This window comes from Sceloporus occidentalis, unplaced genomic scaffold (assembly GCF_023333645.1).
Source record: "Sceloporus occidentalis isolate IW3139 unplaced genomic scaffold, rSceOcc1.0.p SCAF_94, whole genome shotgun sequence".
NCBI lineage: Eukaryota > Metazoa > Chordata > Lepidosauria > Squamata > Phrynosomatidae > Sceloporus > Sceloporus occidentalis.
The window spans coordinates 2,533,214-2,560,546 of NW_028317074.1; the positions used below are offsets into that span (position 1 = coordinate 2,533,214).

At 39.2% G+C, this 27,333-nt stretch overlaps 2 protein-coding genes across 2 annotated transcripts; one reads left to right on the forward strand and one right to left on the reverse strand.

Annotated features, from left to right (window-relative positions):
- Positions 1 to 235: 235 nt before the first annotated feature.
- LOC149284399 (NHP2-like protein 1) lies at positions 236 to 8,400 on the reverse strand. Its single transcript, XM_089496802.1, has 3 exons — positions 8,389 to 8,400; positions 1,902 to 2,022; positions 236 to 498 (listed from the first exon to the last, which is right to left on the reverse strand). Exons 1-3 carry the CDS (start codon positions 8,398 to 8,400, stop codon positions 236 to 238), a joined length of 396 nt encoding a protein of 131 aa, XP_089352928.1.
- Positions 8,401 to 13,886: 5,486 nt separating this feature from the next.
- On the forward strand, positions 13,887 to 26,445 carry LOC149284400 (meiosis inhibitor protein 1-like). The gene is made up of 11 exons (XM_089496803.1): positions 13,887 to 13,938; positions 14,209 to 14,412; positions 15,657 to 15,787; positions 15,871 to 15,985; positions 17,183 to 17,299; positions 17,500 to 17,599; positions 18,993 to 19,127; positions 19,578 to 19,689; positions 20,809 to 20,900; positions 22,279 to 22,420; positions 26,377 to 26,445. Exons 1-11 carry the CDS (start codon positions 13,902 to 13,904, stop codon positions 26,443 to 26,445), a joined length of 1,254 nt encoding a protein of 417 aa, XP_089352929.1. The 5' UTR covers positions 13,887 to 13,901.
- The last annotated feature ends 888 nt before the right edge of the window (positions 26,446 to 27,333 follow it).

Sequence of the window (27,333 nt, forward strand, 5' to 3'; positions counted from 1 at the left end):
CTACCGAAAACATTAAAACAAAATGTTACATCACTGAAACGAAATGCAGCTTTGCATTCCAGATCAGGAAAACAGAAATAGAGAATCAATTTGATACAAAATGCTTCAGTCCTGTGAATGCAATTTCTGCCAGACTAATGTTATTTTATTATGAAACCTGATAAGATTGGTAGGGATAACAGAACTCAGGTCTTAGATGTCAGAATAATGACTGACAACATCTTTCAACATTGTGCTACACCAGCAGTCTCTCGATCGCCTGCTGGACAGACTGGATCTGAGGCTTCAGCTGAGAACCTTCCTTGATGGTTACTGCACAGGCAATAACTGGTCTTGAGACTCCACATGCTCTACCCAAAGCTTGCTTGGAGCGTGCAAAGACGTAGGGCACATTCTTGTCTTCACACAGCAAAGGGAGATGTAGAATAATTTCAAGGGGTTCAGCGTCTGCTGCCATCACTATGAACTCTGCTATACCTCTGTTTAGGGTCTTTGTAGCTGTTGAAAGAGAATTACAGGTAAAGATGGATATCTGACACAACACTGAGTAATGAAACCAGTTTTAACCATCAAACAGAATTCCTTCACAAACGCATTGCTATAGAATGAAACTAGTTTTACAACTTATTGAATGTCTCATGTAAGCCAAGTTAAAATGTCTCATTCACACAATGAAAATACCGTATTGCTTCATTATAAGACGACCATCATAATATTAATTTAGGAAAAAAGAAAAAGCCTGAATATAAGACCACCCTAAAAGAAAAAAAAGTTGCTAGTAGTCACATATTAACTATTTTTTCATGTTTAATAAAAACCATGATTGGGGAAAAAAAAAGGCATTTTTTGTTTTTATTTCCTTTTATTTGCCAACCTGCCCCCAGATATGCCTTATACCACCTTATATGCCACTTGATATTCCTTTTAACCTCCTATATGCCAGTCTGCCTCCCTGATATTCCTTTTAACCTCCTATTTGCCACTACCTCCAGAAAGCCTGTATACCCCCATATGCCACTCTTACCCTTCCCCCGACATCTCCCTGTGCTTCAGATTCCTTGGTGTCTAGCAGGGGCAGCAGGTGAAGGTCTGCGCGATGCGCACGGACAGCCTCCGCTGCTGCTGGCACTTCCTCCAGGGCCTCTATGAATGAGCACCAGAAGGTCATGTGATGCTGGTTCTCAGTCATTGAAGGCCCGGTAGAAGTGGAGGTTGTCTGCACACATCGCAAAGGATCCAGGTCCCCTGCAGTGCTGTGGAGGATCTGGATCTTAATCTATGGTTATTTTTCAGAGCATTTCCTCTGATAGAAAAACCTTGTTTTATAATCGAGCAAATACGGTACTTTATGGCTAAACGTGTATTTGCAGCTGCCCAATATATTAGGACTTAAATTTCTATCAATATATTATGTTCAGCCAACTATGAATGAATGCTTGTATAGCTGATCATACCCAGGACCAACAGTCTCAACTAACCAGATAGACTGAATTACACAAACACATCTATTGGCTATTACAGAATTGAGAATCTGACCCATGTGTGCAGACACAGAAGTTCTGTGATTTACCATGTAAAGATCATGGACGGATAGTCAAGCTGTGTCTGGTTTCATGATATCACCGCACTAAACATTGCGCCGATAGCGCAATCAGAAATGGAACAGAGACAATCATAAACGTGGGGGTTGTGTTTAGTGTGTTAGTAATGCATCAGTGGTGTGTAAGAGGCTGCAGCATCTAATGCTCTATGCATATCTCTAGGGTATCTCAAAAGCACTAGGCATAAAGGCAAATAAAGCATTCAGTAACACGTGTCGTCCAATAGAAATAAGGCAATGTCCCGTATAGTAACCCCTTGCACATTACTGGAAACATTGAGAGTCAAAGCTGAAAACTTACCTTCATTGGCCCCTTTACGGAGCTGCTTATAGTTTGAGGCCTGCTGCACAAGGTCTAGCAGAGTCTTTGTAAGCTGGGCATCTGCCAGCGGGTAGGCCTTGGGGTTCACTTCTGCCTCAGTCTACAATAAAAAACAAAGACTGAGCTTTGGAAATGTATTCACACCACTCAATTTTTTTTAAATGAACTCATCCACACAACAGGCCCTGGTCTCCAAAGCTAAACGGGCTTATCACTATTTATATGAACGCGCACCCCAAGTAAATTGTTTGAACGTTAATCGTAATCGGTGAGTAAAGGTTACTTGGCACAGAGTTTACCGATAGGTGGCATACTAATGGTTAACCTGCATGTGGATAGGGACGGTGCAGTCAGACCCGCTGCAAGCACGTGGGAAGGGAACGGGTCTCGGAGGAAAGGAGACCGTGTTAACACAACGCCACGCAACAGATTTAAAGTTAAGAAACAGATAAAAGCTCTACGTTACAGAGTTTGTGTCGTAAAATAATTAGAACGACAATGCGCAAAGTGAAAAACACCCAAAACATCTAATATATTCTATATAACAAAATAAGGGGTGCAACAAGAGTTTAAAATACATTGGCCAAAATATTACAGAAGCAATTACTTCTGAGTATCACATCGGACATTCCCCTGCTATTCCTCCTCGGAAGCTATCCAATCACGGGCTGAATGTCAGCCCGGTAACACTACCTCCTTTTATCGCAATACTCACCATATCTGCGATCGAGCGACAGCCAAATCAAGGGAGCACACAACACAGCCCTCTCGGCCCGGAAGCTTCACGGAGGAATACTAAAGAATAGCTTGAAAGAGCAATGCGACTAAAACGTGTTGTGCGTTTCCGGCGAGGTTCGAATCCGGATGGGGAGGAGCTATGACGTTGGGTTTTTTTTCCCCCGTCCCCTAGTTTAGTGTCGCCCAATGTGGGGGCGGTGACGAGAATAAGGGGAGTGTTTAGTAGGGCTCTCGTATCTCAGATAGTGATGGGAAGTTCGGATCATTAAAGTGAATCGGATCATTTCGATTCGTTCACTGAAATGATCCGATTCATGATCCGGATCTTCGGATCACTCAGTGTGTCTGCACGGAGTTACTGTTTTCCAGTAACTCCGTGCAGGCACACTAACGATTGGCCCCGCCCCTTTCATTATGAATCCTCCCCCCTGCCTCCAGTGATGTCAATGAAGGCAGAGAGTCGTTCAAAGATTCGGATCTTACAGGGATCCGAATCTTACAGTGATCCGGATCACTGTAAGATCCGGATCATTGTAAGATCCGGATCATTGTAAGATCCGGATCATTGTAAGATCCGGATCATTGTAAGATCCGGATCATTGTAAGATCCGGATCTTTGAACGACTCTCTGCCTTCATTGGCATTGTAATCATTCAGAGAATGTCACCATACTGTTATAAATAATACATTCATAATCACTGCCCCCAGGATTTACATTCCCCTTTACCTGCAACTGCACCTTAAGCTAACTTTATTAAATTAATTAAATTAACCCTCACCATTAAATTAACCCTAAACACCCCATCAACCATGACTGCCCTAAAATTAACCCTTAACACCCCATCAACCATGACTGCCCCTAAAATTAACCCTTAACACCCTATTAACCATAACTGCCCCCAAATTAACCCTAAACACCCCATTAAGCATAACTGCCCCTAAATTAACCCTAAACACCCCGTTAAGCATAACTGCCCCCAAATTAACCCTAAACACCCCATTAAGCATAACTGCCCCCAAATTAACCCTAAACACCCCATTAAGCATAACTGCCCCAAATAAACACTAAAGACCCCATTAAGCATAACTGCCCCCAAATTAACACTAAAGACCCCTTTAAGCATAACTGCCCCCAAATTAACACTAAAGACCCCATTAAGCATAACTGCCCCCAAATTAACCCTAAACACCCCATTAAGCATAACTGCCCCCAAATTAACCCTAAACACCTCATTAAGCATAAATGCCCCTAAATTAACACTAAAAACCCCATTAAGCATAACTGCCCCCAAATTAACCCTAAACACCTCATTAAGCATAACTGCCCCTAAATTAACACTAAAGACCCATTAAGCATAACTGCCCCCAAATTAACCCTAAACACCTCATTAAGCATAACTGCCCCTAAATTAACACTAAAGACCCCATTAAGCATAACTGCCCCTAAATTATCCTTAAACACCCCATTAAGCATAACTGCCCCTAAATTAACACTAAAGACCCCATTAAGCATAACTGCCCCTAAATTATCCTTAAACACCCCATTAAGCATAACTGCCCCCAAATTAACACTAAAGACCCCATCAACCATACCAATTTATTAGGTAATTTATCTGGAGTACATGCAATTAATTTAGGGGCAGTTATGGTTAATGGAGTATTTAGGGTTAATTTCAGGGGCCGTTGTGGTTAATGGGATCTTTAGGGTTAATTTCAGGGGCCGTTATGGTTAATGGGATCTTTACGGTTAATGTCAGGGGCAGTTATGGTTGATGGGGTATAAGGGTTAATTTTATGCTGATGATTGAGGGTTAATTTAATTAATTTAATAAAGTTAACTGTAGGTGCAGTTATAGGTAAAGGGGGGCAAACTCAGGGGAATCTAAATCCTGGGGGCAGTGTGAACATTATTAATGTATTTATTTATAAAAGTATGGTATCAGTGATTTTCTCTGAATGATTCGAATCTCTGTAAGATTCGGATCCTTGTAAGATCCGGATCCCTGTAAGATTCGAATCATTCGACTCTTCGGTTCATTCGACTCTTCGGTTCATTCGACTCTTCGGTTCATTCGACTCTTCGGTTCATTCGACTCTTCGGATCATTCGACTCTTTGAACGAATCTCTGACTCTATGAGTCATCGTTCCTGTGAGAATTAATGAGCTGTAACCTGACCCCAGAGTGCTCTGCAGATGACTCACAGCTCTAGGATCAGGTTACAGCTGCATGATGATTCACAGACTGAACCGCTACAAACGAATCGTTCAGTCTAGTGAACCGACTCATCCGGATCACTAAAAAGAACCGGATCAAATGAACGATTCGTTCATGATCCGGACATCACTAATCTCAGAACCACGTAACCTTTAGCCTGTGTGTGCATGTTTAGAACGTGTTCCTTTTTTGGAGTCAGAGTTGGATTCCTTTACAATTCAGCCTCAAATGCGTTTTCAATACATTATGCGCCATGTCACGTCACTTTTAACAGCACGTCATGATTCTGTTAATTGCCATATATGATAACCAAATTGTTCTAATAGCGATCCCTAATAAAACGGTGACTTGTCGTTATTTAAAGATACGCTCAATTGATACAAACATACCGGAAGCAATTGAGAGCCTTTGAAATGATCCCAGCAATGTAGAGTGAGGAGTTCCAGACTGTATGACCCCAAGAACCTGCCCTTCACCCAGAGACCATGAGTTCCAGTGTATGATAATATCAGATGATGGCAGGGTTGGATTAAGAGCACAATGGGCCTGGTGCTGAGGATTTTGGTGGGCCTTTTTATGGAAATAAAGAAAATACACAGAATAGACAGAATCTGAACTCCTCTGCATCCATGTGCACCGAAGAGAACATCAGTGCTTGGCCGATAGTATAAGATAGAATCTTATGTACTGGGATGGGAATCAGTATGCTAAAAAAGTCATCATACACGGGACGCTTGAAGCCACAATTTAGTGCCACTAATCCTTTTTTAAAATATTCAGATTGAAACAGAGTAAATAACACAAAACTTTTACTTTTCCTCTCACTGATTTCTGGGCCTAGAAAGTTTTGTCCTCTGAAGTGACTACAAATTCAGAAGGGCGTTTTATCTCTGGTTAAAATGAAATAGTTCAATATATTCCTTCAGTAAATAAAGTGCCAATCAACAGATAACCAAATACACGCTTCAGGACAGGCTCTGCCATGCTGACACCCAAACACACACCAGGACACATTTTGCCACACTGACCCCCAAACACACGCGCCAGGACAGGCTTTGCCACACCGACACACACACCAGGACAGGCTCTGCCACACAAATGCCCAAACACACACACACCAGGACAGGCTCTGCTGCATCCGGACCGGCTAAGCTAACAATACTTATACAATACAATACGGCCAGCCCTATGTGTATTTATACCCCTAGCCTGCCCCTCCCTTTGGTATTGATTTATGTGATGGACCCAGCTGCCCCTTGTGTATTAATGCCACTGGCCCCCATGTGTATTTGTGCACTCCAGTGAGCCCCTCATTGTGTATTTATACCCCCAGCCAGCCCCATATTGTATATTTATCCCACCAGACAGCCCCCCTTTTAGTATTGATGTATGTGATGCCCCAGTCAGCACCCACCTTGTGAATTAATGCCCGCAACACGCTTGCATATTGCTACAAGCCAGCTCCACATTGTGTATTTATGCCACCCAGCCAGCCCCCCCTTTAGTATCAAATCAGCCCTGGCACCCAGATTGCATCCCCCCAAAAAAGAACCTGTCTGGGGCATCCTTGTCCTCCCCAAAAGAGCCTGTCTGGGGCATCTCTGCCTCCTCTAAAAGAGCCTGCCTGGGGCATCTCTTACCTGGTTCTGGCGGCAACTTACACTGAGCTCTGTGTGGAAGGAATCAGCCAATCAACAAGTTAAAACAAGTTTTTTTTTAAACAGAGGGCAAGTGCCCCCCTAGACCAGCCAGGCCCCTTATGACTGTAATGGTTGCACCCTTCTGATGATGGCCCTGCTGGTGGCACCCTACTGATGATTATGTTGCCCTGGGCCAACTGCCTAGGTATGCCACTGGTTGATGATTTGTAAATGGGGAATGATGGGGATCAGCTTAGACTGAGTTAAAGTAGTCAACAAGGGAGATGATAATCATATAAACAGGAGCTTTAGCTTCATCTTGTGTTAGGAAGGGGCAAATATAAGTAAAGTTGTGTATGATGTAGGCAGCAATTTTTGGAAATAGATTAAATGTGAAAGGTGAATATTAGGTCACAGTCAATGGCAAGACCTAGGGAGAGAACATGTGAAGTAGGTATGATGGTTTTACCATTAACATAGAGGAATGTTGGCTTTGGAAGGAGGGAAGGTAAATTGTTTTGCTTTAAGGAGATCGGGTTTTAGGAATTGGGCTGTTAAGAACTGAGGAGAGGAGGGAGTTAGATACTGGAAGTAGGTATATTTTAATGACATTAATACAGGTAATACTGCATGCAGAACAACAAAACTTGCCAAAAGAAGCAGTAGTAATTGAGAATAGCAAGGGTCCAACAACTGGGCCTTTGGGGTATGGCAAATGAGTGGGAGATTGAATTACTTGAAAAGATGACAATGAGTGTAGGATGAGAGAGGTATGATAAAAGCCAGGATAGAACCGTGTCATGGAGACCCAGATTATGAAAGGTTTGAAGTGGGTGGTCCACAACTCCACATGAGAAGCAGCAATCATAAGTCATGTATGGTATGTACTTATCAGCTTTACAAAGTAACATCTTCAGTGGGTTAGGGCAGATCACGTGTGCCAAATTATTACAAATGTGAAAATACATTGTATTAAAACTTTTTAATAGTCTCCAGGCACATTTCTGTGATTGCAAGCACAGTAGCCGCTCCCTCCGATATACTCTATAGAGACTGACTGAAGCGAAGAGGGAATCTTGAGGAGCTGAGAGGGGCTTCCCTGTGGAGCTCCCCAGCTGCAATTTGATACAGCTGACAGTGCACAGATTATCTGATATTTAGAAGTGCATAAATTCTGTAAAATACATTAAAGTTCGGTGTTGGTGACGTAGGCACAAGACGTTTTTTAATAACTGCCGCCAATGATCTGCAAAACATTCTGCCTTCTCTAGTAATCAGTTGTTGAGTATTTAAAGTGAAAACGCACACCTTATTTAATAAATAAATGATAGGATAACCATTTTATGTCGTGAGGTATTTAAAATGTATTTTATGTGCATTTCCTGTATAGAAGCGCCGCAGAAACCAGCATCACCTGTAGTAACATGGAAATGCCGAGGGCGAAACTGTTTTTTATTGCGCAGTTCAGCCAATCAACGAACAGACTACTTGATACACCAATCACCGTTCAGTATAAGGTTCGGGGAAAGAGCGGGAAGGTATGTTTTTTAATAGATCTCGCCTGAGTTTAGTGTTCTTGTCCAATAATAGCATGGCCATGGCAGAGCTGCTGACATATGAGCGGTTTCACTACCGTCATGACACCAGCTGGCTGTTATCTGGTCGTGAAAGCGAAGATTCGGCTGTTTGCTTAGCCTGTGTTATAGAGATAGTGGAAGACGAGGCCGTTGCGGTGAGAATCCCGGTGAAGAAAGTCGAGGCACATGAAAGTTTTAGGATGGTTACAGCCCGACCTAATGATTAGATGTTACGGTCACTTTTTATTTTTTTAGCGAATCTACCATTCGCTAATGAGCAGCGAATCTAAATTACCTCAAGGCTCATTGTTAAATAGCGTGGATTCACCTCTGTGTTAGTTGGTTTTTGAAGAGTATATTCCTTTCAGTGGTAACCAATTTATTCCCAAATAACATTTTAAATTGTTGTCGAATGTAGTATGACACAACACTGTAGTAGGAAATAATAAAGGCCATTTACCCCCCCTTCACAATGCGTTTGTCTTAACTCCTAATTGTCCGGGGTGGGGGGGACAGGTAAAGTAAATTAGCTCCACTAACCTCTTACCCCCCCCCATAACAAATATGCACACTAGCACATTTACATACACTCACTTACACACTCATACAAATAAATACTAACATACACACTCCATGTAACACACACTAACACTCAGTGAGTAAATGTACCCCTTTTCCTGACACACTTTCATGTTGTTGAATGATGGGTGTCTGTTGGGTTAAATTGCCATGCGAGAGGCCAGTGCCGAGTACATACACAGAATGACTTCTTTGTATTATACGGAACATTAAACATTGTAATAATTTAAGCAATCTAGATTAAAGTAAACCAACTAAATTATTCAAGTACAGTGACTAATTTGATACGCTATTTTGCGAACAAAATAAATAAAAAATTAAAAAGGGATTTTTTTAAGACATCAGATATGCCATGTATAAATATATCTAGTGCAGGCTTGACACAAAATATTTTTTTTCTCTGAATGTTTGACTATTAAAAAAATATACCGTAACTTGGCAATAATAAAACTGATGTATTCACCACGCCTTTAGTCAATTATGAAGGCCCCAAACTATACAAGTATACACTTACAAGATAAGTAATGGAAAACAACTTGACAAGCCTCAAATAATAATAATAATGAAAGATAAATAATACATAAGTGATAATAAAATCCTGCTCAAAAATATTAATTTAAAGTTACAGTATTATGCACATAATCAAGACTTTAAATAAAAATAATAATAATCTTGTGTCAGTGAAATATAGTATGTATGCAAATGTGATATGTTTACAGGACATTTTCCATTAGTGGTATTAAGTGGATAGCAAGTGTTTGTGCATTCGGCCACAACCTTATCTTTTTTGTTGTAAAAAAAAGTCCACGTTGAAAGCTCTGAAACTACAGAGAACATCTAGAGTGCTGTACACATTGCAGTCATGTTTGTAGTTATTAGCCAGGAAAAATAAAACTAAGCTACAGTAGACTGTGTAGGATACCATTTGATCTGTACATTTGCTAGCAAATTGACTGGTGCAATGTATACAAAAATTTTTACTCCCATAAAGTTATACTGTGTGATTTTGAGATATGAATGCCACAGTTCCTAAATATACTTGCTAACCAGTATATACAAGATGATAAAACAACGTCAATAACACAAGCCCAGTAATAAGTAAGCATACTTTACAGATTTACAGTTTGCAAAGCCTGAATCATAATAGACATGGTTGGCAAAGTATAGGTTCATCTCAAAGCCATGGCTTCTAAAATGTTATTGCAGGCCCCTAAGTTCTGTACATACTAGCCAACCAAGGCTATACAAACCAACCATTAGCTCCTTTCTATTGTGCTACTTTTTGTCCTCGGGGGTTGTATTTACCACCTCTACTAAATACTAGATATAGTATAGATAGATATATAGATACTACTAGTGGCTTATAATATCCTCACACCTGCTCTTGTCTTCTAGGAAACCATGTCATTCGTTAATCTACGATTCTTGTCTCTGTTTAGGTCATTCGTAAGAAACATGTACTGTCCACCTTCCAGATGGTTTTGAAAAATAGTTCATCCATTGTTATAGAACTGTTGACTAGTGATGGAAGAGTTTGTACACACTTCATAGAGACATTGCTTGGTAAAATAGAAAGGGGTGAATTTTGTAAAAAAAGTTGTTGGTTGTATCCGTACCTATATCGTGCTTTTCAAAACTATATTAATTTGTCTTTGTTAATGGTACTAAAGTTTGCTTCATGTTTACATGTTATGTTAAGTGTTTTACATTGTTTTGCCTTTTTACTGTTATGCAAATCATTCTGTATTGAAGATAATTGTCTTTATGGTCCTCTCCACTAGACTGATGCTGAGCCATGAACATAATACTTTATTTACTACTGTGATAAAACTATATTTATCATTTATAAAATCACAATTCACTTAGATTGTGCAATAAGAAGACCTTGCTAGCTAAAAGAGGCAGTCATCCATACTTAGAAGTACCAGGGTTGGCACTCATTGTAACCATTTTTGCTGCCTCATATGGTGCACAAATTAATCAATGCTTAAGAATAAACAATGGACATATGTTACTATGGTAATGTATGGTAGCAACATAATCAGATGTACAAAAACAATTTGTAAAGTAGATTTGTTCTACTTACATTTTTCCTAATATTACCAAATATTTTCCAAGATAAATTCCAACATTATAGAAAACGTATTTAGAATAGAAGAGATGAATTAGGTTGTTAAAGACAGAAAACCAATGCATTGTCTTTGATCTCTTTCAGGGATGTTGTTGAGTATTGAAGATGGGCCTGTCTTGGATCTGGTTACAGATAGTAAGATAATTTGTAGTGAATTACCTGACTTCATTCATCATTGTACAACTCTACAATGATGAATGAACATTCATTCTGTGCAACAACATAACTCTTGTATTTATTAGCTTTTGCTCTATTTTGTTCTGTTTTTCGTTTGTTTCACCTAATATTCTAGGCTGATGTTTGTTACAGCTTATTTCTCTGTATTTTGAGTTTTTTTTTATAGAATATTATCACATATGCCACAAGGGCATATACTGACCTTCTGTTTTACTCCTTAGTTTTGGTGCAGTTGATGGTCGAACTAAAATTAGAGCATCTTTTTCATTTTGTGTTGGATGAATGCCATAAACAGGTATTTCAATTTGTCTTTGCAACATTTTCTTTTAAAATGATACAACAGATGCTCAACACATTTTATCAAATCTCCCTGAATGGCGCGGCCCTATTAGATGTGCTAGAATATTGTGTGTTGGATATATATGTCTAAAGACAAACATGGAAACAATAATAAAAACACAAGAGAAAATACAAAAAAAACTTCTTAACTAAAAAAAAGTGTTACCAAGCAATAAAATATTAGTAGACAGTATAATGACAGTAAAAACAGCTATCAATGGACCTACAGTATTGTGCAAAGGTTTTAGCACAATACCAGTAGAGGCTGGGCAGCCTTCAAGAAGACCACTACTCACTGTTTGGTGACCTTCCAACAATCATGTTTGCTCAACTAAGGGTTGTTCCTCTTTCTTTGTGGGCCCATTCTATCAGGGAGATGGGGACATCCTAGGCAGCTCAGGTCACCTACCCACTGGTCCTCTTACACACAAACCTATTATACATTGGCACAAACACAGTTTTAAGAGTCCCCTCGTGTTTTGTGTGATTGCTGCATAACCTTCATTACATAACACCCAGTGGGTTTTACAGTTGGTATTGTTAGTAGATCTATGTGTTCTCAGTAATATCATTATTTAGTTGGGCCTACTTGAATTTGAAGTTTGTGAATTTTAATATGAAGAGATAGCCACTCTTCTTTCTTCCTCTCACCCAACAACCTGTCCCCTTGATCCCATCCCTTCACACCTCACAAAGTCTCTATGTCCATACCTTGGTCCATCACTTACCCACCTATTTAATCTTTCTCTATCATCTGGAACTGTACCATCTGCCTTCAAGCATGTGCTAATCACACCCATTCTAAAGAATCCTTCCTCAGATCCCGTCTGTTTGACTAACTACCGCCCTATCTCTCTGCTCCCTTGTGTACAATCGCCTCACTAACTTCCTCTCCTCTAATTCCCTCCTTGACCCTCTACAGTCTGGTTTCAAACCCCTTCACTCTACTGAAACAGCTCTAACAAAAGTCTCCAATGACTTGCTCTCTGCCAAAGCGAAAGGTCACTTTTCTATTCTAATACTACTGGATCTCTCTGCTGCTTTTGATACTGTTGATCACCACCTTCTTCTAGACTCACTTGCTTCTATAGGCATTCGAGATACAGCTCTCTCCTGGATCTCCTCATATCTGTCTAACCATTGCTTCTCTGTTAACTTCTCTGGCAAGACATCATCGCCCCTTCCACTGTCGGTTGGTGTCCCCCAAGGTTCAGTCCTTGGCCCTCTGCTGGTTCTCTCTTTATACTTCCTCTCTTGGCAAACTAATCAACTCATTTGGCCTCCAGTATCATCTATATGCAGATGATACCCAATTCTACCTGTCTTCTCCTGATCTCACTCCATCTCTCATGTCCCGTATTACCAATTGCTTGTCTGCTATTTCTTCAAGGATGTCACAACACTACCTGGAACTTAATCTTTCTAAAACTGAACTCTTTATCTTCCCTCCCTCCATCTCCACTCCACTACCTGAATTCTCTTATCACCATTAACAACACAACTATCTCGCCTACTAACCAGGCCCGATGCCTTGGGGTCATCCTTGACTCAAACCTCTCCTTCATCCCTCACATTCAGTCCCTCGCCAGATCCTGCCGCTTGCACCTAAAAAAAATCTCTTGTATCCGCCCATTCCTCACCCAAGAATCCACAAAAACTCTGGTTCATTCACTTATCATTTCCCGTCTTGACTACTGCAACACTCTTCTGGTTGGCACTCCACTGTCTCGACTCTCTCCTCTACAGTCTGCCCTAAATGCTGCTTCTAGGCCCATCTTCCTTGCACGTCGCTCCTCTTCTGCTTCCCCCCTCTGTGAAACCCTCCGCTGGGTCCCAATTACCTTTAGAATTAAATCCTGGTTCTGACATTTAAGGCCATCCATAATACTGTTCCTCCATACATTTCTGACCTCATTAGCAAATACTCTCCTACTCGATCCCTACATTCTTCCCATGGGCTAAGGCTCTCCTCCTCACTTATCACCTCTTCCTTTTCCCGTCTACAAGATTTCACTCGAGCTGCCCCATATCTCTGGAATCTACTCCCAAGGAACCTTCAGCATTCACCCTCCCTCCCGAAAATTCAAGAAACATCTCAAAGTCCACTTCTTAGCTGCTAGAACTTCCTTGTCATCGATACAACCACCACACTACCTCTCACCCTTTCTCTATGCCTTATGTTTGTCACCCCATTTCCCTCTAGATTGTAAGCTTGCGAGCAGGGCTCTCTCCACCAAATGTATCAGTTTGTCTTAGTCTGTCAATTCTTGTCTTGTCATATCCCTTGAATTTATGTATTGTATTAAGCGCTGCGTAAACTATTGGCGCTATATAAATAAAAGATAATAATAATAATGTTGAACACCCATCCTAAATTTTAACTCTAATTTTGCATTTAGAGCCACCGGTGATTTTTTTTATGGATATTCTGATACAAGCTCATATTGTTCAGGAGGATCTGTCAATAAACAGAAAGCCTGTTTTAGTGCATTAAAATCTTATTTCTATTTCAGTTGTTAGAAACATCAAGTATCATAGCAATACTGCCTGTGTTCAGCTTCTTGGGAAAGCTAGTAAATGCAATGCCGCATCTTGCTGACATGTTTTCTACCGAACATTGTAAGTTTCCATTATGCTTATTTGTTTCCCAGTGTTAGCCATCCCTTAATGTTAGTTTTAATTAACCAAAGTTTGCACTGTTGTAAAAACACAGGGAAGCAAAAACCAATATAAGATTTTGGATTAGCACACGTGGATCAAGTTTTCATTGATTCCAGTCTGAAATATTATGGATTTTGGAACCTATTTATCACAATATTTCCAATAGAAACAGTTGCTGTTCATCTGTTAATTTAGTCATGTAGATTTGTTGGTATTTTTCTGATTTAGGCAACCTCGTGGAGTGCATGCCACGTGGACTGATGTATCCTAACGAATCAATCAAATCTGCTGTTTGTTACTTGTATGGCAAGCTTTACTCCTCACCGGCGGCTGCAGAGAAGCTCTCTAATCATTTCATTGACAACCTATGCGGTCCTTTTCTGGCGACTTTAGAAAGTGCACTGACAAAGGAACTGCAAATAAACTGCATAGGTAAGGTTCACTGTTACATGAATTTCAATGCATTTTTTTTTTTTAGCTCAGAATAACTTTTTTTGAGATTGAATACTTTTGTAAATTTTCTAAGTGTCTAATTTTAATGGATTCTCTCAGTTGCAGCTTTTTGTAGCACAGATTAAACATGTATTATGCGGGTTTACACCTCCTTTGTTATGAACTACAGGATTAAACCCTTTATGTTCTGAATAGCACTAAAGTATAATGATTTCTTGAAACATCTTAAATGTAGTACACCAATGCCAATTAACACATGTTTGGATGCATCCTTTTTTTTTTAGAAATAGAACAAAAATGTGTGTATATAAAGTAGGAATGAAAAATACTTGCCTGGAAAGACACTGTCTCTCTAAGTACTTCCTTTGTTTACTCCAAATATAGGAATTCCCAATAATAAAAAAGGCTCACACTTACAGAGGGAGATAAAAAAGACCAAAAAAGTGCAGGTAGTAATGATAAAAAGAAATTCAGTCCTATATATAGCGGGCTTACAGACACACTAGTGTGCCACACAATAATATGTCCACCGGTGCCTATAATACCAGCAAAATGAGAACAAACATAGTGTAATCAAATGTAATTTTGCAAACAGAGGATTACAATTGCAGTTACAGGATAAAAGTTGAACAGAAGCTGAACACAAACCACTAGCAACTTCTGAGTTTTCAATTGTTTTCAATCTGGAATGTCTGCCGGATACAAAGCATACATACCAGAGACCGTTCTAAATCACTCCCGAAGAAGCCTTAAGCGAAATACAACAAGTGATCCTTTTTCTTTTCATTATTTCATTGGATTGACGCCTCTTCTACTGATCATCTCACAGCTCTTACTTCAGACGTTAGTGGCTTTAAAGTGGTGCTTTGTATCCTGCAGATGCTCCAGATTGAAAATGGATTTAGAATATATAGAAGGTTACAGGTATTTTGTGTTCAGCTTTTGTACACATTTTATAGTCTAAGTGTGATTTTTTTCTTTTGTTTGCAATACTTTCATTACACTACAGGTGTACCTGTAAGATTGTGTGACACACTTTGAACAATATTGTGTCTGTAAGTGCACTATATAGTATATAGTGTTTTTTATTTTGATCTTATCTCCCTTGGTAACTGTGCGCCCTCCCTTTGTTTGGAAAGTGCATTTTAATCCTTTTATACATACTGTTGTATTTCAATGTTTAACATTATGTTTGTGAACAATGTTAATTGCTTTTCTTTCAGGATTACTCAAACAATTGCTAAATTCTGAACATTTTGTAAGTGTGATTATGAGTGAATCAGGATACCAGGGGGATTCTGAAAGCACCCCTACCTTACAAGCACTGAACCCTTTGCCCCTAGTTTTAAAAAAGGTAATACTTATAGGAAGTAAAGTTCAAAAGGCTCCCAATTTCCTTAAAATGTTATATTCATACAGGTATACTTCCTATTACAGGTGTTACTGTGCAAAGAAGAATTATTACAGATTGCCAGTACACAATGCATTACTGCTATCCTTGTACATTCGACTAGAAAATATGCACCATCCTTTATCCTAGCTGATATTCCAGGTAACCTGCAGTCACTAGACTTATTCGTGAAACTTAACAATGAAAAAGATGCTCTTTCCCTAAATGTTGTACTGCTGTGGGTGTTCGTTGTCATGGTAACTATAGTACACGGTGTAAATCACAGTAATACAGTTACATTAAATAAATAAGTATAAGCAACACCTTCCAATGAAACAAACTGGAAACAACTGAAACCCTCTACATGCGTTATGTTTCTTTTAGTAACATTATCTCGCCTTATTAACAATGTATTCATTGCCAACGTATGCCATCTTGCAGGAGAAACTTGCAAATACTTAATACACAGATTGAATTATTCTTTGCACTGTTATACATACTACATACTACCGTATTTTATGAAGCAACCTCCTTATCTTTTACAGGGTTTTAGTGTTTGTCACTGTACTTTATTCGTGCCATGTTTATTGCTAATGAGAGAAAACAAATTTGGTATAGATGATAGCTTTCTTGGCTAATTGATGTATAACAGATTGCAAGCTTTCAAGACTCTTTAGGTCCCTTCTTCAGACATATTATACCTATATGTATCATATATATTTGCTACGGTTCATTGTTAATCTCTTCATAATTGCAATTGCTTGTCATGTCCCTGGGAATGCCAGCTCAACTACCGTCTAACTGCCTGTAACAACCTTGCCATTGTATGCATCAGAAAGTTGAGGATTCCTTATAAAATGTATAGATTAATATGTAAACTAAACTGATGGCTTCAAATTAAATTAATAGATGTTTTGGTAAACTTTCCAGACAAACCAGGCCATTACTTTGAAAGCTATCACACAGGTAGCTTGACAAAAACTGCAATCCAAGATAGTTGTCCTGTACACAGGCAGTTTTTCCATAAAATAACTCTTACCTCAAAATAAAGGAACATAATCTGTTATCTCTAGCTTGTTCATTCATATCATTGTTAGTATTTGTTCTGTGATGAGGCTTTCTGAAATCATCAATATAGATCCCTGATGTACCTAAATACTCTATACATGTACATGTTCAACACTGAAAAAAGGGGTAGAGAGAATGGGAGAAGAAAGAGAGAACATTAAAGAAAATAAAGAATGAATGGAAGAGGAAGGTAGAGAAAAGTCAAGAAATAAATAGAAAGAAATAGTGCACATTATTTTACTGACAGGGACATATGCTGGTATCCACTAATAATAAATTAACAATTTGCAGAGTTTCTGTTTGAGCATCTCTCAAGCACCAGTGAAGTCCTGATTTGGTCCATATATTGCTGTTTACTGCTTATGACCGAAGAGAGACTATTTTTCTCTAAATGTCACACAGTGTATGGTATGTACAACAACATTATAAGTCCTTGTAATAGCATTATAATAGCATTACTATTTTAAAAAAAATTAAAACTAATATTACATATTTTTTTTGACTAAACGGTTAGTAGATCAAAATCTTAAAAAAAAATTAATTCTGATGAAATAGTTTTTTAAACAGAAGGTAGCCGTGTAATCTGTAATCTTTTAATAATTGCATAGGCATAGATGCTCTCCTAAGAAGTATAAAAGACGTACTGAAAATGAACAACGTGGAATTGCACAAGCAAGGACTTTTGCTGCTTACAGAAATACTTGAAAGGTGAAATCACACGATGTACATTATCATCTAATATATAAATGTTGTGAGGGAGAACCGTTCTCCGCCGTGTAGATCTTCCTTGCCAATAATTCACTAGACAACCAAGTAATTATAGCTCTCATTCACCCAGGCAGTGTAAGGTGAGAAATAGACTGGGGTTTATTGAATAGGACGCTCCTATTTCTACACGCACAACTAGGTGAGTACTATATCCTCCACTCCCCCTGTCCTGTCAAGGGTAACCATTCTGGCTGTCTGCCTGGTGCCCTTTCCCCTGACACCTAAATGGCGTGGCTGTAATGCCTCAAAATCGAGGCAGTCAGCAACAACGAGATCGGCAGCAGGGGCCCTGCGTGGGCCCCTCCCCCAGATGCCAATGTCCGGCATATATTGTTTGGCGATGGACGCCTGATCAACGATCGCCTCCTAAGCTTAAATGGTGTCGCTGAAATGCCTCTATATCGAGGCATTCAGCGACACCAAAAAAACCACCCTAGAATGCACTGTGACCACTCCGGAGAGCGTTCATAAGCGCAATTGCGAGAGATTTTGCTCCGTAGAGCTTTCACAAGCCCCATTGTGAGAGATTTTGCCTCTCACAAGATGGCGGCATCCTTAAAAAAATAAACACCTTTCCAAGAGGGTCTCTCCAGACCCTCCTGAGAACAGGTACTGCATTCAACCATGCGAGTCAATGGACCACAACTTTCTAAAATAGAAATCGGTAAAATAAATAAAGTAAAAAATGATTCCCCACTGATGTCACCATCAGGGGAACTTGCCAGTTCCAACAACATGTAAAAAAAAAAGTCTGAAAATATATATATTTAAGACATTTATTTTATTTTTATGAGCAAGTCCTAAAATTAGCGCTATATCGTCACAAAAAAAATCTTGCACGGAAAGAGTTAAAATACTGGCATGTTAAATTCCCATGGGGTGTTTTAAAAATGTACGATTTGATAAAATAAATCGAATTGGCACGGATTAGGAAAGGTGGGATGAAGGGAGTTAACCCATCAGCTGACAGGCTTCCCTGAGAAGTAGGTCTTGAGGATATTTTAAAGGACTGAAGACACAGGGAGAGCGTCAGGGAGAAATCTTATAAGGTTGCCTGAGTACTGGAACTCAGAACAGAGGAGAGATGAAGATCGTCAGATGAATGGAGAGATCGAGATTTGGAAGGAGATCTAAGTTAGAGATTTAACTGCTATGAGGAGCTTTGAAAGTGGGTCAGGATTTTGAATTGAATCGTCAATCGTACGGGCAACGGTACATCTGGCAGCAAGAAACAGGCAAAAAACTGCATTGGCTGATATATGTGCATTGTCATTGTAGTAGGAATGTTCAGGAATGTTGTACTTACAATTTAATTATCTTGTGACCATTACAGACAACCCAAAGAAATCAAGTTGTTTACAAATCCAGGAATTTTTACATTTGCTACTGATGTTCTTCTGGAGGCTGTTAACTGCCAAGTTCTTGAAGTTGCAGTTCAAGCCATTAAATGTGCTTCAGGATTTCTAAGGTTTATAGCATTGTTCCGACAAGTTTATAGAGTTTTGCAGCAGATATGCACTATTATCATCTTCCCTGCACATTTTTTGGCATTTTAGTAATGAAACTAATATTTGAGACCTATTTTATTACATAAAATACACCTTACATTGGGAATCAATCATGGCTTACTCTATAGTGATCAAAGGACCAATATACTTCCAGAGAATACTAAGGTGATACAATACAATCCAGTTGGCAGCATTGGGCATATCTGTTTTCACTTTAATTATTATAAGTAACAGATGGAATGAAGTCAAACAGAAGCCATCTGTGCAGAAAAATAAAAACCTTCTTATTAATTCTGTTTTAGTAAATGGCCCTGAATGGTATTATGCATTGACAATTCTGTATGTTAGATTAAAATAATATTAAAGTAATTTGTCCTATTTATTATCTTTTCTTCCTGTTGCGTACAAAGGAAAGATCACCTCACTACTCCTGTACAGTATGGAGAACTGCAGAAGTTGGTCACTGAGATACTTAAACGATGTGCTGACAATCCTTTTCCAGCCATGATTAGGAGGCGGGTGGTGAGTTTTATTTTGTGCAGATATATTACAACATACACATAGAATTAAATAACATTTTTGCTGTATAAGGTATCCACATTGTGAATACCTTTTATATCAGTTGTCCTCTGAGAAGGCATGGAACATTCAGATATTATCAAATGCAGGCAACTGTTTGAGAGAGAAAATGATCCCATTATACATTTCATTAATTTTTGAAAGTGTAATTGAAAGGTAAATTATTCTATATCATGAGAGTAAAATTCAAAATAATGTAATGAATAAAACATTTAAATTGTTTTAACTAGTAAACCTCTCCCAACACAAATTAAAATAATGATGTTGAGAAAGAGTTATGCCTTAAGATGATACTCTGTTGACAAACTTTAAACAGGAAATATTTTTCCCCTCTTTGATAGAATGCTGATATGTTCTGGCCAAAATTGGTGAGATAAAGGGGACATAACATCACAGAAAACTGCTAACTTTGCTAACTTTTGCTAAACAAAGAATATGATGGCAGATAAGAATCTTTTGGCTGATATTTCCTACTGTAAAAACCACAGACCTTATATTTAGGGTAGCTTTAAGCCTGTCACATGCATGTTTAAATCCACTCCATGAATTAACCTCTACCTACTTGTAAGGGTGTTCCACTTATCTGCTAACCCCTCACCAAAGTAGAAGCTTCCTTAGATTACACCTCAGCCTCTAATCCTCCTGTTTTAGAGCATGACCTCTTCTCATAACATATCTCCTCTGAAAATAACTGCCTTGATGTACTTTATGTATTTAATATTTCTGTCACACTTCTTCTCTCTCTTCCTTCCAACAAGATATACATGGAATGACAGTTCCCCTTTGAGTAGATACTTCAGTGATATGATCACTGGCTATTTATTTCATGTGTACGATTGGAAGGCTTGTGCTAGAATAAAATAAAGCCAAACCTTTCTCTTTCTATTTCTAGTTTTTGCGTGTCTTCTTTGTATACTTTGTTTTATATGTCAGCATTTTAGTTCTCTATTATATTTGGTTTTCTAGGTTTTTCATACTGTTGTTGTCACACATACTAAAATACATGTGTATTATAAGTCTTTTGATTCTGTACTTTAGAATCTATTTTTATTTGAAATCCAGTTTCATTCAACAAATAGAGATCAAGTCAGACATCTTGCTCGGCAAGGACATCTTCTGACCAGCACATTGCAAGCTTTTCAAAGTGCTTGTAGGTAAGCTTTTTGTTTAAGCTGTTTAAGTATGCATATTTATTTACAAGACAATTTCTTTTTGCAAGTCTTCAATATAAAATAATGTAAAGTATAATAAAACAGATTCTTATATGATGTAATGGTAAGAAAAACAAATCTGGATCAGTGCTGTTCTTTTGAACAAAATATATTTAGCTTTAGGTCTGCAATTCTAGTTTTAGATAAACCTGTAGCTGGCTGTTTACTATTTGGTTGTTGGAGTGACACTGGAGTACAATGAAATATAAAACAAAAGTAAGAAGAATAAAATATGCACTTAATGGCCAAAGATGTTCTGAAAACAGCATCTTGACGTGTTCTGAAATTTTGTGAAACTGACAGCAGTGGGTACTTTAAAGGGATTGACACCGGTGGGGTGGCATCACAATGTCCATTCTTGCATTTAAACAAGGATCAGACAATTATCCCCGAATGATGACAAACTGATCCATAGTTATACTAATAACCTGTTGCTTGCACTGAGACCTGCTTAAAGGCAGGGATAAAAGAGTTTTGATGAAGCCGATAATGGCACCTTCGCTGCTGTTGACGCTTTTGGTTGATATTTTGTGAGTACTGCTGAGTTTAGGTCAGTTCTCTGTTGCTTTATGTACCACATTGAAAAAGGCAATCAGACTATTGAGGTCTCAACATAAGGATAAGTCTTAGGAAAAATAAGAACAAGACTAGATACAAGGAACTAAATTGGTTAAGAAATTTATACATGGCATCAATATATGGGAGATCCACTATAGGATCATATTTAGGTGGTACTTTGTCCCCATTATGCTTCAAAAGTTCTGTGTATCAAACACACTCACCTGTTGGAGATGTGGCATGGAACAAGGTTACATATATTGTGGGACTTTAAGGAATTGGAAGGTTTGAAATCGGGAATAACTGAGATGATCAACAATATATTTCATTTGGATTTTATACTTTCAGTTCAGCCTTTTCTTTTCCACATTGGGTTCCCAGCATTAAGCGATTTAAAGAAGGGGCCATATATGCGAAAACATATGCAATGTTATTTGTTGTCACCTTTCTGCCATGTCACATAACTTAATGACTTCTATGGGTAACTTAACATAAAACACTCTCTGGTAATATATGTATATGTGCAGCATTCAAAAGCAATACACATAGAGCCCAGGAATCATGTCACTTCCAGTGCCACCAGACATGATCATTACTGAAAGATCATGAGAAATGATGGAGAATTTGAATGAAATGCCGTAGCTATACTTTTGTTGGAAGCAGATATGTCAGAGATGGAAATCTCTAGAACTTGTCATATAGATTTGTTTAAAAAAAAGTGTTTTATAGGTTAATGTATGTTGATTCCCTTTGTCTTATTAAGAATAGCATTAGATTGTCAGAGTGATCCTTGTGCCCAGGAGAATGCATTCACTGCACCAATGTCTGAAAGTGAGGATACGTTGGAGAAGTTTTCCTTTTTCCTCTTAGAAATTTGTGACACAATTTGCATCCCCACCGTTACGGTGAGTGAAACAGAATACTGTCATTAAATAAAAAATAAAAAAAATATATATATATATAGAACAGGGGTATCCAAATTTTTTCTGCAGTGGGCCACTTCATCAGAATTGTATACGTGCGAGGGCCGCAGATTTAAATAAAGTAAATGACACAAAACCTTTACTTTTCCTCTCACTGATTTCTGGGCCTACAAATTCAGGATTCTGGATAAGTAAAAAAAAAAATAGTTTTATTTATTTTAGGGATGCACTAAAATGAAAATTCTGGACCAAAACCGAAAATTCAGGGTTCACTAACAGCAAACACACTCTTTTTATACCCAGGCAACCAGTGAATGCTGGAACCTAGGCATGATGGAACTGTGATTGCTGTTAGCAGATTGCTGTTAGCTGTTAGCAATCACACTCCTATCATCCCAAGTCAGCCAATACATGCTGGTACAGGGTGGCTGTAAGTGATGTGCAGACCCCATACTGCTGGCAGCATCAATACACAAGGGGGGCAGCTAGCCAGGTTTCAGCATGTACTGGCTGACTTGGCATGATAGGAGTGTGATTGCTAACAGCAATCACAGTCCCATCATGCCTAGGTTCCAGCACTTACACATCCATGCTATCACACACACACAAATTAATTAATTCACAGAATCATTCCCTCAATCAGACATACTCATTCACACAACCTCCCCCACCCCCTTACCTGCTCTACAGCCAGGGCCGGCCCAAGGCAAAATGCCGCCTGGGGCGAATTTTAAAATGCCGCCCCCCCCCTTATCTACCCTTCCTCTCCCTCCGTCCCTGCCGCCCCCCCCATTATCTACCCTTCCTCTCCCTCCGTCCCTGCCGCCCCCCCCCCCCCCCTTGTACTTACCTTTCAGCAGTCCTGCGGCGAGTCTCCCTGTTCGGTCTCGGTGCCGGCTTGTAATGCTGAGCGCCGGAAATCTCAGCAAAGTGCCGCCCCTTCAAAAGTGCCGCCTGGAGCGGTTGCCCCACTCGGCTCCATTGTCGGGCCGGCCCTGTCTACAGCTCTCGATGCCGCTCACAGACTTCAGCAGGGGGCGCAGCCTCTCTCGTTCTCCCCACAGGGGAAGCAGGACTGGAGCAGAGAATAGCCCCTCCCACAAGTAAGCAGCAGGGCTCTTATGATCCTGGCTGCCGATCTCACGCGGGCCGCACCTTGAGGTTCCGCGGACCGCATTTGGCCCGCGGGCCGCATGTTGGACGCCCCTGATATAGAAGCTGCAAGAATTTGGGAATTTTTGACAAATGAATATAAAACTACATAAAGCTATATTTATTCATAACGCTTGTTCCACTACAAGTTATATACAGGTGGGAGGCCATGATAACATTAATATAATTAAAAAGATTAAAAACAAAAATAACTTTCTAGAGATAATCGATAAAACCAGAAACAACTTTGTACACCTTGTGCATATTTCATGGAAGTTAATAGAACATATCAATTTTATTAGCAGTGTTTGTAGATAAAGAGCAATGAATTTTAAGAGCCTTTAAATACACAAGTGCTGACAATCCTCCAAACTTTTCAAGTCCAAATATAAAACAGAAGTCTACAGTATTTCTGTTTTAGACTGATGTAAAGTGCTACTAAACTTTAAAGTATATTTAGTCTCTGTTGAAAAAAAAAGATAGTTTTCATTTAACATGACCTTCCGCTGCTCAGTCATAGAAGCTCCAGGGAAGGTGCCTTGGATCGACTCGAAATGATCCGATTCACTTTACTGATCTGAACTTCCCATCACTATTTGTTTGATTGGGATTGACATATAGGGGGGTATAAGGCATATCAGGGATTACAGTGGCATATAGGGGGATATAAGGCATATCATGGGGTACAGTGGCATATAGAGGTGTATAAGGCATATCGGGGCACAGTGGCATATAGGGGATATAAGGCATATCAGGGGCACAGTGGCATATAGGGGGTATAAGGCATATCAGGGGGCACAGTGGCATATGGGGGATATAAGGCATACCAGGGGGCACAGTGGCATATGGGGGATATAAGGCATACCAGGGGGCACAGTAGCATATGGGGGATATAAGGCATACCAGGGGGCACAGTGGCATATGGGGGGATATAAGGCATATCAGAGGGGCAGAGTTGCATAAAGGGAGGATAAGCCATATCTGGGGTTATAAGGCATATCGGGGGGGTGCAGTGGCATTTCTGGGGGTATAAGGCATAACTGGGGGGCAGAGTGGCAAGCCTGATGTCAGATGTGCATAACTGGGAGACAGGTTGGAAAATAAAAGGAATAAATGTGAATTCATATTTACTAGTAAAACTTTTTTAAGTAATAAAACCTAGTTTGAGAAATATTATGTTTGGAGGTTTTGTACCTTTAAAATATAGCTTGTTTTATTATGTCAGTAAAATAGGAAGGTGATGAGATACAATGGCAGATGTTAATGTCAAGTTTTTTTATTCTACTGTTTGTTTTTAACACCCAGTTTGTTCATTAAATTATTTTAGATAAACCAAAAATTTGCATATGTTTTTTTTATCCGATTAATCGAAAAAATAATCGGCCAACTAATTGATTATGAAAATAATTGTTAGTTGCAGCCCTAGTCAGGTCACTGATTATTGGCCCTATTCACCAATCAATTTCAGTGGCCTGACCTTGTCATCTAGAAGTGATCTGATATTTTTTATTTTACAATATTTGTTTATTTTTTTAAGCAGCTTTTAAGAAAATTGTTCTCTGATCAACAATTAACAAATATGCAACATGGCAACTACGATTTATTTGTCAGCTATAAAAGGGATAGTCTAATAACAGTCCCTGGCAGCTCCTGTACTCTAACATGCACTCTTCCAAAATGAAAAAGAGAAGAGCTCTTACTTGAGACACTTTTCATCCATGCTGCAGTAGCTTCCTCCTTCTTGGTCCAACCAACCTAGTATACTAGGGAGTAGATAAGAGTGGGGTGAATCGGTCCAAAAGACAAGTGGCTCAGGTTCACAAACATCAAACAGGCGAAGGTTGGGGCAGTCGGCAAGTATCACGGTCGCTAAACTATTAAGACAGGAGAATCGTAGGCAGGAGATCAAAAAATACAAGATACTCTGCAGGCGGAAAAAAGGGAACAGTGGGTGCTGGGACACTACCACTGGGGCACTGGAATAACCAAGCACCGCTGGTCCTGTGTAGTGCTGTTTCATAGGGGTATCCGTTAGGGTTAGAGCACAACCGGTGACGCCATGAGCATGCCTGCGTGTTGGCGGGCATTCCTATTACCGTGCCCAGGGGAGCACAAAGTGTATGGAGTACCTGCTATTCTCGTGGGTACCGCTTGTGAAAAATGTACACATGCACCTGAAGGTGGAGGAGACCCTCTAGCTGACCTGGGAAGTGCGCGGCCTGATACCTTAGGTGGGACGGCCGTGACAATAACATTATACCTAAAATAAAAAGGCAAAATACAAACAACAAAAGCAAATGGATCCAGTCTATATATAATAGACTTTAATATTAGTTTCATTTTTTTTTCTCAGAAATATTACGAAAGAGCCCCAGTTGCATCAGTGATGGAGATTTATTTTTCTGTTCTATGCAGTATGTTTGCAGTTGTACCCAGCATGAAGGAATCATTTGCCATTAAGTTGGGTATGTAAAGTTGCCATTGTGTACATAAAAATATGTGATTCTTATACATATCTAGACGTTTGTAGAGCCATGCACTTTTAAAATGCATCTCTCACTACTAACATTAGCTTTGTTAAGTTTCTGAGTTTAGTCTACAAAATTGTACGTTTTATATAATTCATGAAAACAATGTTGTTCCACAATTTGCTTGTTACAAAAAATGCTATTATAACACGGCCACCAAGAAGAAAATAATAGTTTGCTGAACTTTTTACTCATTGTGTAGGATGGAGGATACATATTGATTGCCTCTACTTTTACAGGTTCTGCTTCTTTCATCAGGCTGGTACTGGAAGTGAAGATGGCTTTATGTTCAGGGCAGAGGTGAGGCAATGGGAAAAGGCGAAATGAAATGTATTAACCAAAACACGATATAGTAGTGCATTTATAAATATTATATATTATGCTTAAGAAACAAACTTGGATGTCCCATGTTTATTGTTTTGAGTTTATTCCAGTCTGGCACATTTTATAGAATTGACTGAATGAGTATTAATAATGCTGGATTAACATTAGGATTCTAGATCAAGGCTGTTCAGCTATATCTAGCTGTTTGTGAACGGCATTTTCTTCTTATGTCACCCTTCCTATAGTCATAGACTTATTTATATTTCTTATCTGTTATCTATTACAAAGCAAGAAATTAAAGGAACAGGTAGCATTATTTCATCGACCTTAAAAGATGCACGGTGAATTGTTAATTGTATGTTCTCTACCATACATTTTTTTTTTACAAGGAATCCTCAACTGAACCAGACATGTTCTGAATTCCTGGGTAGCTTGTGTTGTACACTATGGGCAGTGGCTGCTGAAGCACCAGCTGAAACACTCAAAGGTAAGAATCCTTTATTAAAATGCAATCTGTCAATGCTTTCCACTGATACTCTTTCCGAGTATAGAAACTTTGTGAATGTTTATGAAATTTGGTATTGGGAACCAGTTACTTTTAGGAACTTTTCTTGAGTGTTAGGTCTGCAGGATGAATACAGTGTATTACATGTGCAATTGGCTAAAGTTAGTGGTCAATGCAGATGAATTGCCTTCCATGTCTCTTTCATCCTTCAGCTTTAGGTACATCTGTGTTTTCAGAACCACAGTAGTTGTGCAAAGTCTCAGTAAAGTACATAGTATATCCAAGGTAACGCTACTGAACGAAGTCCAAGGTCGCTACTGAACGAAGTCCAAGGTCCAACTGCACATAAACTCAGTGTTCTCACTGGAGGCAACAAAACAACTGAG

Bases quoted from the DNA above. Each gene is read 5' to 3' on its own strand.
- LOC149284399 (XM_089496802.1), bottom strand. The intron at 499-1,901 runs GTAAGTTTTCAG...CTCTTTCAACAG, and splicing joins CCGTAAAGGGGCCAATGAAG to CTACAAAGACCCTAAACAGA.
- LOC149284400 (XM_089496803.1), top strand. From the start codon at position 13,902: ATGCCGCATCTTGCTGACATGTTTTCTACCGAACATT. The intron at 15,986-17,182 runs GTAACCTGCAGT...AACAATTTGCAG, and splicing joins TATCCTAGCTGATATTCCAG to AGTTTCTGTTTGAGCATCTC. The intron at 17,300-17,499 runs GTATGTACAACA...ATAATTGCATAG, and splicing joins TAAATGTCACACAGTGTATG to GCATAGATGCTCTCCTAAGA.